Source organism: Sinocyclocheilus anshuiensis, unplaced genomic scaffold (assembly GCF_001515605.1).
Source record: "Sinocyclocheilus anshuiensis isolate Anshui unplaced genomic scaffold, SAMN03320099.WGS_v1.1 scaffold180, whole genome shotgun sequence".
NCBI classification, from domain to species: domain Eukaryota; kingdom Metazoa; phylum Chordata; class Actinopteri; order Cypriniformes; family Cyprinidae; genus Sinocyclocheilus; species Sinocyclocheilus anshuiensis.
The window spans coordinates 935,077-946,791 of record NW_015554093.1 but is presented as its reverse complement, the minus strand read 5'-3'; the positions used below and the strand labels follow the sequence as shown (position 1 = coordinate 946,791).

Below are 11,715 nucleotides of genomic sequence, written 5' to 3'. Positions count from 1 at the left end.
GCGTTATGCAAATCTTCCCACATCGTGACATAGACATGTGGGGGCGTGTTTAAACGAGGCGTTTTAGGAAGGCATGGACGAGTCTTAACTTTTATAAAGAATATCTCTTTGGGTTTGAGACTTTAGTCTTTGCAACTTTAGGGATCTTATCTATTCACGAACAGCTTGTAACACTCCAAAGAGAAAGGAAAACTTGAAATCGCATCATATGACCCCTTTAAGGCCTCTCTGTCTATTTCTCTCTCAGGGAGAATGATTTCTGCCCAACACACTTGAATAGTGTAGGTAACAGCAAACGTACACCTCAGTACCAATCAATCTGCTGCGCTGTCAAGTCTGACTTCTGTTTCTCAAACAACGTACATAGATATAGACCTCATATGCCATCTGACACATCTACACCGGGACTTTGATTCATTTTGCACTCTCTAAATAGACTTTTATACCCACTTTGATCCCGCAGTGTAATTTGTGAGAGAGGTTCTGGATCACCTTCTCAAATTCTTGGCTGGGCTCCACAAGCAGTGGAGGATTTGTATTGCTCAAAGGCAAGCCGGGACAAATCAGAGCCGCGCCCTGAGCAGATGCATATGAGAGATTTATGGCGACAACATACTGGGGATAAATATAAAATCTGATCAGGAAGGAAGGGATGTTTGTTTGTAAGTCTGGTGGAGACAATAATAAGGTTATGTGAAAAAGTTTAAAAGGATTGTAAAAAAATGAACAACTGAATAATTAAATTTAGATTATTTAATTTAAAATTATTTAAAAGATTTTTATATCATTTAGTATATGTGGGAGTGTCTGTTTGTTTTTTGATAATTCCTCATTTCTAATATTTTAAAGTCACATTAGTCACATTAGTTACAATAAACATTTATCAATAAGCAGAGACATTTATTTGTTTGGAGAATTGGGTGTAATAATAATAATAATAATAATGCATTAAATCCAAATCCAATTTTCAATCATTTCTTATTCCATCCTTTGAATTACAGAGAAAATGTTGTACGAATAATTTTCCTGTTAAATTATCTGTTAAAAAAATGTTTAGAGAGATCACTTCCCTCCAGATAAGATCTGTCACTCATTTCATGACAGATTAATTCTTAAAAACACAGTTCTTTTTTCTTGGGTTGAAGTTACTAGTTTCCTTTTCCTAATGTGTTTTGATATCATTTTCACATTAAAGGCCACACTGAAACATTTAAAGATAAAATATGACAGAGACATACTAGCAACTGTAACTGTAGAAAGCAATGTGATAATGCCTAACAGAGTGTTTGAAGAACGGATGGGAGAGGAATCACTGGTTTAAAACGGCAAAATTGATTGAAATCTAATGGAAGGGTATTTTAGCAGGAACTGAATTTGCAGAGATGGAAGTGGATGTGAAAAAAAAAGCAGATGAGAATGAAGAAGGGAATGTGGACTGAATCTTGTGTCCCATTAAGAAAAGCTTTTCAATAATAAAAAAGTATTTTCATTGTGGTTTTTAAAATGATTTTTGAGCAGTCAAGCAAACGAAACCACTGCTATATGCACATTTTGAATAAGAAAAAAATAAAAAGCATTAAAAATAAACCTTTTTTTAAACCATGGATAATTTAGAAGGTCTCCATTTCTTATCCATTAAAAACACACATTCCTGGACTTGTTCAGATATGACAGGAATATCAAAATCATTGGGAAAAATCGAGCTGAGTTGGCTTTTTTCTGATTCCTATAGACTGAGAGATACATGCTGAGTGGCAGCTCTTCCCTGAACACCAGTACTTAAGAACTCTTACATTACACATTAATCTAATCCTAGCAATTTCCCTGGGCTTTTAACAAGAGTGAGGAGACAGGAGGCCAAAGAATAAAAGTGAGAAGTTCACTGGTATTAGGATCATAACAAGACAAGAAATTAAATCAATTTTTAACTTTGATCTCCAGCTTCTTCTGCTTGAAAGTCAAGTTCTGACAAATATTAGCATTATGTCATACTCTTCTACAACTTCAGTTTCTTCAAGGGAAATGGGATGAATAAGGTTTCAGACATGTCTGAAACATGAGAACTGCAAATAAGATTTTGTATTTTCTCTGTTACTAATCTGATTTCATATTTTGTCCGCCTACAAATGGACAGCAGGGGGCCTTAGCAGTGTTTGTTGAGACAGGATTGGGATCTAATTCTGTTGTGTAACCCTTAAAAGGAATAATCCTATTAATACAGAGTATTTCATCAGAATGACTAAGCTGGACATCGACCAGCACAGTTTGCGTTCAAATTGGTTTGTATGTTTGGAAGGATAGTTTACTTTGACTAAATTGTTTTTTCCTTTCCCAGTGATGAACCACTGAAATGTGGCTCTGCTGTAGATTATAATAATAAGGGATTATCTTTAGCTCTTTATCTGGTGTTGAGGACAGAACTAACTGCCATGTGGTAAATACACGTGCGGTCCTACATAAATATTTCAGACTAATTTGATGGAAAGGTCCAGTGGGAATATAACCAACCCTTTGCACATTTAGGAGAAGGTAAGTGCCATAAATCTTGAACCATATGTAATTTATGTGCCTTTTATAATTTATGACATATTTTGGGACTAGAGTGGACCTTTTTCTGAAATCAATGGGCTTTGGTGCACAAATAATCACTGTATGTTTGGTTTTTCGTTCACTTACAAGTTCTTTACCATTTCAGATGTTCCTCTGGTCATCAGTGTTCTCCCAGAACCACCAGCTGGGGAGATACTGGAGCTTCAGGATCTGTGTGCCAAGGTCTCTCCCTCGCAATGCGGTCCCCTCGTTCTCAGGTAGGCCTATGTCAGTAGCAGGCTAGACTTTGGTTAACAATGCTAGATCTCAGAGACCGCAACATGCGGTTTGTCAATGATCGGTTAACGTTACTTTAAGTGATTTTTAAGAAGAAACTTCTGTCGGTAAAAGTATTTTAAAGCTTATTGTTTTGTAGAACATCACAATTATATATGATATGAGAATAGTAAGGCCTGTAGATAAAGAGTACATGTTATTTAAGAAAAATATAGCCTAATTATATTTTCAGAATGACAATTCTTTTTTTTCAAAACTAGTCTTTGGGGTAAAATGCCCCCAGGGGCACGGCTTAATTACTGTAGTTACTCTGTTCTGAACCTCAAATCCTTTGTTTATCCATCAAATGTATTGTAGTTAGTTGAATAAAAATATTTGGACTTTATATTTAAAAATGACCTCAAGTTAGCATCAGGTAGCAAGTTAGCTAGCTAGTTAGCATCAGCTAATAATATTTTTATGTTCAAACTTTTAGAAAATAGATGACAAATTTTTTTAACATTTTAAGACCAAACCCAAACATAATACATAACCAATTAAAAAAAGAGAGAAAAAAAGAAAGAATTAGAACGGGGAAAAAATGTAAATAAATAAAATAACTACAAAACGATCATAAAATAAATAATACAACTAATTATAGAAAATAGTAGTCATTGTAATACAAAATAGATAAAATACAACATATACTTAATACAATATATATATACATTATCATATATTAACCAGGAGGTAGAATAATAAGAGACTTGAAGTAAGCTATAAAGGGACACGGCATTTATTGAAGAAATTACTTTTCCCAGAACATCTTACTTTTTCCAGTTTCAAAAAAAAAAAAAAACATGGTATCCACTAGCCATTGGGAGGTTGTTGGGGGCTTATTAGATTTCCAGTGGAGCAGAATACGGCGCCTAGCTAACAAAGAAGTAAAGGATATAATATCCAGTTGTTTTTAATTAAACTGAGACCAAATTTTTGGTATCCCAAAGATTGCTATAGCGGGGCAAACATCAAGTAACTTTTAACACTTTAGACATAGTTGTAAAATAACTGACCCAAAAATTTTGCAACATAGGACAAGTAAAAAACATATGACTCAAATTGCACAAAGAAGCATGACATCTGTCACATCTGTCTTCAATATTAGGAAATATTTCAGATAACCTGGCCTTGGAAAAATTTATTCTGTGTAGTACTTTAAATTGTATGAGGCCAAAACGTGCACAAATTGTACTAGAATGTATTCTGCCCAGTGCACCCGCCCACCAGTCCTCAGCTAATAATATTTTTAATTTTGTAATGCATAATTATTGATTATATTCTTTTTCATTTTAAGCTAAACCTGCCTGTACTCTGATTTTGCTGTAAATGTATAAAGTAAATAGCTTTGCCAGACTGAGGGCATTTTACCCCACCTGTGGGGGCATTTTAACTTACCTGTGGGGCAAAATGCCCCCTTGGTACAAATTACATTTTTGTTAAAAATCTAATAACATGAAAACTCTGGACATTTTTCATACTTGGTTTATAATTGATGTTATTGTCACTAAAACTATGATAACTATTCTGGACACGTTTAACTTTTGTTTCACAGAAAAAAAAATTACACAGGTTTGTGTAAGGTTGTGTTTGGGTGTGGAGTAGGTGTGTATTATATGTACGCCGAACTGCGTATCATCTGGCCAATCAGAGGCGTTCAGATGAGTCATCGCTGAAACGCCGGAGACTTCTTCAGTGTGCACGCCTGCTGACTGAATTCTGCACTCTCACGATTTCTCTCATCATAAAGAACAAAGTGCTGATATACGTACAGTGTAGCCTAAGTTAGAGATTAATTTCACAGTGTAGACACCTTCAGTGTTTATAACAGGAGTGTTTTTTCAGAGTGTTTCAACTCGCAATAGACTTTATAGTTCACCTTCAGTTGCTCGTTGTTGTGTTTTATTAAATTGTGATCACATTAAATACAAACTGAGTTGTATTAAAGTACTGACATGATGTGATACCATGTATAAAGTATATGACATGATACCCATATCTGGTACTTGCCTAGAAAAGATGGGTTTGGTATGCGTGAAGTTATTAGGCTAAACATTAGGGTACTTGTCCTGGAGTTGGTTCAACTCTGCCTTTTTTTAATTTTATTTAAATCAATGTGATGAACGAGTTAAGTCAAAAGTAATCAAAAAGTAGTCTAATTATATTACCTCAAATGTGTAACATTACTATCTACAATTTTTGTTATGTAATTTGGAATCATTAACAGACTACAAATTGCAACTAATCTATCCAGCACTGATATGGGCTTAGAACAAACGTTTCGTGGCTACTGTTTAACTTACTTTAAAAGTGTTTAAGCAGACTAACATATTTCCTCCCATCCTTAGCGACACGCAGAGCAGGGTAGTAACTGATTACATGTGATCTGGATTACGTAATCATATTGCAAAAATTAAGTACTTGTAATTAGATTAAATTACATTTTAAAATACTCTGAATCAGACTACAGTTACTTTTTTATTGATTACATATTATTCACACAACAGCAATAATTTATTGATTCTCCCTAATTCTTCTTTTTCATCTTTTTAATTTTCCTGTCTAAAATAGCCTTCCGCTTATTCAGAAAATCTTCCAATTTTGTGGACATTCACACAAAGACCAGTCACTAGTCGAGTGGCTATAATTACACAGAAAATTGAGAGGGCACACAACATTTGAACACTGGATTTACAAAAATCATTTCCGTTTTAAGAAGTGTTTTCTCAACATTTCAGCATTTTCAACTACTAATGAACACATTCAGTTTTATTTGAATTATCACTCGGTAGGTTATTTAACCATGTATTACTATAGCTTTGGAACTCTTTTGTCTTTCAAACACATTAAAATGCACAAATTCATGTAATGCAGTTCATGTAACACATGTAATGCAAGAATTCCTCAACTTTTTTTGTCAGCCAAACATCTTTCAGCTAATATCTTTACTTGAAGTACCCCAGAGATTTTTAAATAAATATTTTAACAATTAAGTATCACATTTGCATGTTCACTGTTCTCTGACACTGGTTAATGGTCACTTGAAAAGCAGGTAAACAAATAAATTATTAAATTTTTTAGTGAGTATTTTATTTTGATTGATATTATTTTAAAATGTTTTTTTTTTTTTTTTATATGACACATTGTGATACATTTTATATACATTTGTAATTATCTGCTTTTCATTAAACTCACGAACCCCCTGCAAGTCCTTTACGAACCCCAGTTTTGGAAACCTTGATAATGTAATGTTTAATGTACTTCATGTTGTCAATAACAACAAATGGAATACATTTTCTTTGCATTTTTATATCAGTATGGTACTAGATTATCCTATTTAAATCAATGTAATAAACAAGTTAGGTCAAAAGTAATCTAAAAGTAATCAATGATTACATTATCTGAAATATGTATGTAATTGATTACGTTACGGTCTAGTAAAAATCACATTGGAATGCAACAAAACATTTTTACTGAAATGCTAAATTGACAAAAAAAAAAATTCAACAGCCTACCTTTTCTGTAGTAACCTTCCCTCATCAGCTGCACGACATGAAAACACATAAAAAATACAAAATCATACCAAAAAAAAAAAAATTTCACATTGGCTTGCAACAAAACAAAACTGTTGCGTTGAAAAATTTACATTATAGCAACAAATTATTTAAGGGGTCATATGATGCGATTTCAATTTTTCTAATTTATTGAGATGCACCTGTATGTGGAAAATAATGTGTTTTTTTTTACTTTAAACCGCATAAACACATTTCATTACACCAAATACAGAAAATAATGTTCTTTTTAGCAGCATCATATGACCCCTTTAAATCAAGTGATCTGCAACTAATAACTATAACTAATTTTAATAGTGATGTCGGTTTTCATATCAGAGGACATTTTCCACTAAGTTAGCCAGACAGTGTCTTAATAGCTTTTTTTCCCCTTAATTTTGAATAATATATCAATTGTTTTAAATTGTACTATTTAAAACCAGGTCAACATTTTTGTCAAATCCTTTGCATGAAAAGATCTATGTATGTTTTAAACCACTCAAAAGTTTGCCATCAGCTAGTTAAGGCAAACTGTTGTAAAGTTACTCCAAAACATTCAGAATAACTTGTATGGACAATAATGTTGGACGAATGCATGATTAAAACAAAACTTGAGCCAAAAGGAACTATATCTTTGAGCAATAATCTACTTTTGTTTAGGCTGAGGAAAGTGATGACAGAGGTAGAGCCAGAGGTGACTGAGGTGTCTCGTCTGTTCCGTTCCGTTCTGTGTAACTTCCTGGACGAGGCGGAGGAGGGGGAAGCCAGGGAGAGAGCACTGGAGGCTCGGGCCAACCGCGGTAAGAGCATGTCTGTCATCAACCTGCGCTCACGGATCCGCATCAGCCCACTGTGGAGTAGAGTCACAGTCAGGCGTGACGCTGAGGACCAAGCCGAGGAGGACGATGAGAATGAAGACAATATCCACAGAAACGGGAGGATCAGGAGCATGCCTGATATCAGTGTAGTGGAAGAAAGCGCGCCGACCTGAACAAGCTATGTTTGGAGTAGGAAACTCCAGGTACAAACTGGTAAAAACAAGTACAAAGCTGGTATCCTAAGCTACACGATACATATTAGTACCTTTTGAAAGGGTACTGCCCCAGTAAAAGTTTTGTAGCTTTTTATTGAGTGTGGAAAGGTTCCATTGATATTAAAGGTTCTTCATGGAACCTTAGATGCTAATAAAGATCTTGCTGATTCATCATCATGAACCTTTTCTACTCTTCTCTTCCTTCAAATGTGGCATATTTATCAAATGCAAGAATTAAAGAGTTTTAAAATGTCACTTTTCATTTATTTCAAAATTAACTTCATTCTCTCATGAACTTTAATGAATCAGTAACTACATATGCTACTGTAAAAAAGAAAAACGGCAACAGACATTACAACAAAACATACATTTTCTATTTCCATTTTTTTTTTTTCAGTTCTTTCATTTTACAGTATGCATTTCACAAATGGTGGGGTGGGACTTTCCCCCAATCTCAAAGTCCAGTTAAACACAAATGAGTGTATTCTCTAAAAAACACCATTTACGTTGAGATCTGGAAAGCAGTATTCTCATGGACCCCCTGAGACCGTACACAGAGAAATACTGACAAGCTGAACCGCAGTGTACAAACAAGCTTACGAAGGATGATTAAAACACCCAATGAAATTAAAAATAAATCCTGTCTGAATTGTTTAACTTTCATGATTCATGGCCAAAAGTTGGAAAATTTCACTAGCTCCAAATACGGATTTCTCACCTGCTGAACTAGCTGTATTCACAAGTTGTGCAAAAGTGGTAATCGATTCCAAAATCCAAACTAGAAAGAATACACATTAAAAACCTCTAGTCAGTCACCATAAACGTGTAGAAGCATTACTGTCATTTGAGATGGCTTGGTGGTCTACTGCAGCAGGCAGAATATAAGAGGGATTCTGTTACAAATCCCTGCATAAAGTCTTCTCTAAAATAATATTTAGACAACAGAGAGAAAAAATGCAAATGCATAAAAAGGTCTCAGAACACATGATGACTAAAGGGGTGTATTATGATTAATACCAATCAAAAGTCACCCAGAATTTGTTAAAATGGTGGTTCTTTATCCATGAGACGATTGCTGGCTTTACTTAAGGATATCTCTGCAATCTGTGTGATTTAGAAAAGCTAATTATGGACAATCATTTCCAAGAGTTTGCTCTACAGATACAGAAACATATCAGATTGAAATTTAAATGGACAAACTGTTGTAAATCGACTACAAACTGACAAATGCTCTGCCTATATTGAATTGAGGCTTATAAATATTAAATGCCATCTATTTTGAGGAAAACGATCACTAAAACAGAGCTCACCGGCCAGTGAGCAGAGAAGAGAAAAAAGAAGACTGAGAGAACAGCCCCTCTCATTCCTTTTAAATCTGCCCCTCTCAAGAGTGGACGTCAGGTCATGAAAACCACAAAGACAATGAAAAAAATGATGAGGATTAGGAACATCTTGATGAGCAGCCAGCGGTTGTTGGACACAGACTGGAAATATTTGAGTATCTCTGAGTGCGCTAGCTCCACGTTCAGCTGAGTGTCCTCTACATTAGCATCAATTCTGTCAGGGAAGAGGGAAGTTCAATGGAAGGAATTACTGTTTGTTCATACATAGTGTAAATAACACTACCCTTTAAAAGTTTGGGGTCTGTTAGATGTATTTTGTTTTCAATCTTATGCTCTGAATTTTCAGCAGTCATTACTCCAATGCTTAGCATCACATGATCTTTCAGAAATCATTCTTAATATGCTGATTTGATGCTCAAGAAACATTTCTTATTATTATCAATGTTGAAAACACTTTTGCTGTTATTTTTGCTATTTTTGTGGAAACCGTGATACTTTTTTCAGTATTCTTTGATAAAATTAATAAGAAAAGTATTTATTTGAAACAGAAATCTTTTGAGAAAACTATTGCATTGCTGTAAAATAAAAGTATTAATTAATTAAAAAAAAGTCTTGCTGACCCCAAACTTTTAAATGGTAGTAGTGTATGTGTGAAGATGTTTAACTGGAGTCAAGATGCTGGCCTATTCAAAGCAACTCAAACCATTATTCTACCAAATCAATTGAAAAAAAAATATATATATTTTTTTTTTATGAAACTGGTTCCATTTACTACTGAAGGAACTGCTCGCTAACTGTTACTGTGGCAGTAAAAGAGCCGATTACAATGGCAGAGAGCTTTTCATTATGGTCACAGACAGTGATGACCAAACCACAAATGGAAGCAAATGGGGGAAAAACACATTTGCTTATTGATTAGACACAGAAATTGGAACAAAAATAAATAAATAAATAAATAAATAAAGACTGGTGTTTGAATTTGACCTACATTTCTGGGTATAGATCAGAGTTATTTTAGTATTATTTATTCTCTAGTATTTATTATTCATGAATATTTTGAATTAGCTTTTATTTTTATATTTTCAGATTTCATTTTGATTTTAGTTTGTTTCAGTAATTCCATTATGTGCTTCGTCATTAGTTTTTGTTTTTTTTAATTTCTATTTAGCCCTTAATTTATTTTTCAGTTTCAGTTTCACTTAAGAGTTTCTCTCAAATAAGATCCTCCAGACATGAAGTTTGTTCCTCACCTCTGTACGGTCTCTTCCTGTTCTTTCACCATATGAGCCAGCTGCTGAAATATGGAGCCGAGCTCCACAATGGTGGACTCTATATTCTGCATAGTGTCTGCACGGTTCTGAATGTATGAATCCTAAACAAACACATGACAACAGAGATTCAAACATACTTGAATCAGTTTCCCTGCAGCTGTGCCATTACAAAACAGCCAGTGAACAAACAATACCCGTTCATTGATTAACTGCATCTGCTGACTGGAGCTGAGGTCCATATCTATAGATATATCCGTCTTCTTGGAGTCGTCCTGCATAAGCACCGAATTGTCTGTTGAAAGACAAGCAAAAGGGAAAAAGAACTACGTAAATGTTTAAAGGTGGACAATGTGTGCTTTTTCACAAGTAGAGATGCTCTTACTGAAGCTGTTGGTGTGGAAAGAGGAGGATGAGACAGGAGTCTGAGAAAATTGCTCTTGCCTGCTTCTCTGCTGTTTTAAGTTCTAAACCGAGAGAAAACACGAGAAAATATACATAAACAGAATTGTACCATGATGGATCTAACACTAAAAAAGTAGATCAATTACCTCTGTTCTGACTTCCAGGACTGACTTGAAGTCACTTGACATCGAAGCCAGTTTGGACTACAAACAGAAAACGGTGTAATTTCAAGCACAAGTCCACTAGACATTACTTTGTGATTGAGCACTAAGGCCAGAGGTTAATACCTGTAATGAGACTACGATGGTGTTGGAATGTGTCTGAAGATGTCTGCCATTCTGTCCACTCCGTGATCGAACGACTTCCTGCAGGCCAGCTATCTGCTTATTTAGACTGTTAATGTCCTGAGTGAACAGACAGACAGTTATGAAACAGATTACAGTATGAGATGGGCAGACCGAATAATGTGTCATTGGCAAAGGGGAAGTAACAATCACCCTAACCTGTTTCACAATGTAAGTGAGTTCATCGATTTCAGTTGCTTTGTCATCAAAAAGGGACTTTCTTTTGGCAACTGTAGGTGAAAACAGATTGAGTTACACGTCAAAACTGTCCACAGTGGTACATGTGTGAGATGGCGAGGGAGATGAGATACTTACGGATTGTGAGCTTCTCCAATTTGGCAAAAGTGTTGCTGAGGTCTCTTCCAATTCGCCTGTTAATAAGATGCGGTCAATATCTGTCATGAGATCAAGTCAATGAAATAACACAGACCATTAAAGCTTAAGTAGGTCTGAATAAATTATAGGTCAAATGCAGTGTCTTGTGTCAATATTTAAGACAGTTGCAGGAAAAAGTCTGTAAACCCTCTGGATTTTCCAGGAAATTGGTCATGAAATTTGATCCGATCTTCAACAATAAACAAACAATAGACTGAAGTATGTGAAGCTTCAAAAGCTAACAGCAGTCAGGAGTCAGCTAAATGTTGATTCACAAATTTTAAGTCTGACGTTTAGGTCAATCACATGATGGTCTTTATTTATTTATTTTTGTTCAAATCTATTCATTTACTGACAAATACATTCAAAATATGACTTTTTTTTAACAATGTCAAAAACGTCAATCTGATGATATTGTAGCATTTAGACCAATCAGACACACAACTATTTGTTATATTTAACAAATAATATCTAACACCCCCTCACCTAAACAAAGGGCCAATTACGAGGGTCTATGGACCCTTCCCCCGAAAT

General features: G+C 34.8%; 2 protein-coding genes across 3 annotated transcripts in view; one reads left to right on the top strand and one right to left on the bottom strand.

Moving 5' to 3' along the window:
* Positions 1-2,235: 2,235 nt before the first annotated feature.
* Positions 2,236-7,650, top strand: LOC107669308 (protein RD3-like). The gene is made up of 3 exons (XM_016461474.1): positions 2,236-2,263; positions 2,696-2,807; positions 7,074-7,650. Exons 1-3 carry the CDS (start codon positions 2,236-2,238, stop codon positions 7,402-7,404), a joined length of 471 nt encoding a protein of 156 aa, XP_016316960.1. The 3' UTR covers positions 7,405-7,650.
* A 205-nt stretch (positions 7,651-7,855) lies between these two features.
* The window catches only part of LOC107669370 (syntaxin-5-like), a 9,347-nt gene continuing 5,487 nt past the window's right edge, over positions 7,856-11,715 (bottom strand). The window contains exons 4-11 of one of the 2 annotated variants that reach the window (XM_016461560.1): positions 11,122-11,177; positions 10,966-11,036; positions 10,750-10,866; positions 10,609-10,665; positions 10,443-10,524; positions 10,255-10,352; positions 10,040-10,161; positions 7,856-9,003 (exon numbers count right to left, since the gene is read on the bottom strand). In XM_016461560.1, coding sequence (XP_016317046.1) covers positions 8,844-9,003; positions 10,040-10,161; positions 10,255-10,352; positions 10,443-10,524; positions 10,609-10,665; positions 10,750-10,866; positions 10,966-11,036; positions 11,122-11,177 — 763 coding nt within the window. In that variant the 3' untranslated portion in view covers positions 7,856-8,843. Of the gene's footprint in view, positions 9,004-9,993; positions 10,162-10,254; positions 10,353-10,442; positions 10,525-10,608; positions 10,666-10,749; positions 10,867-10,965; positions 11,037-11,121; positions 11,178-11,715 lie in introns of both variants that reach the window. The other variant, XM_016461562.1, reaches the window with a different exon arrangement.

Excerpts from the sequence above, each read along its gene's own strand:
- LOC107669308 (XM_016461474.1), top strand. The coding sequence starts at position 2,236 with ATGACTAAGCTGGACATCGACCAGCACA. Across the intron at positions 2,264-2,695 it reads GCTGGACATCGACCAGCACA|ATGTTCCTCTGGTCATCAGT; the intron begins GTTTGCGTTCAA and ends TTACCATTTCAG. Across the intron at positions 2,808-7,073 it reads TGCGGTCCCCTCGTTCTCAG|GCTGAGGAAAGTGATGACAG; the intron begins GTAGGCCTATGT and ends ACTTTTGTTTAG.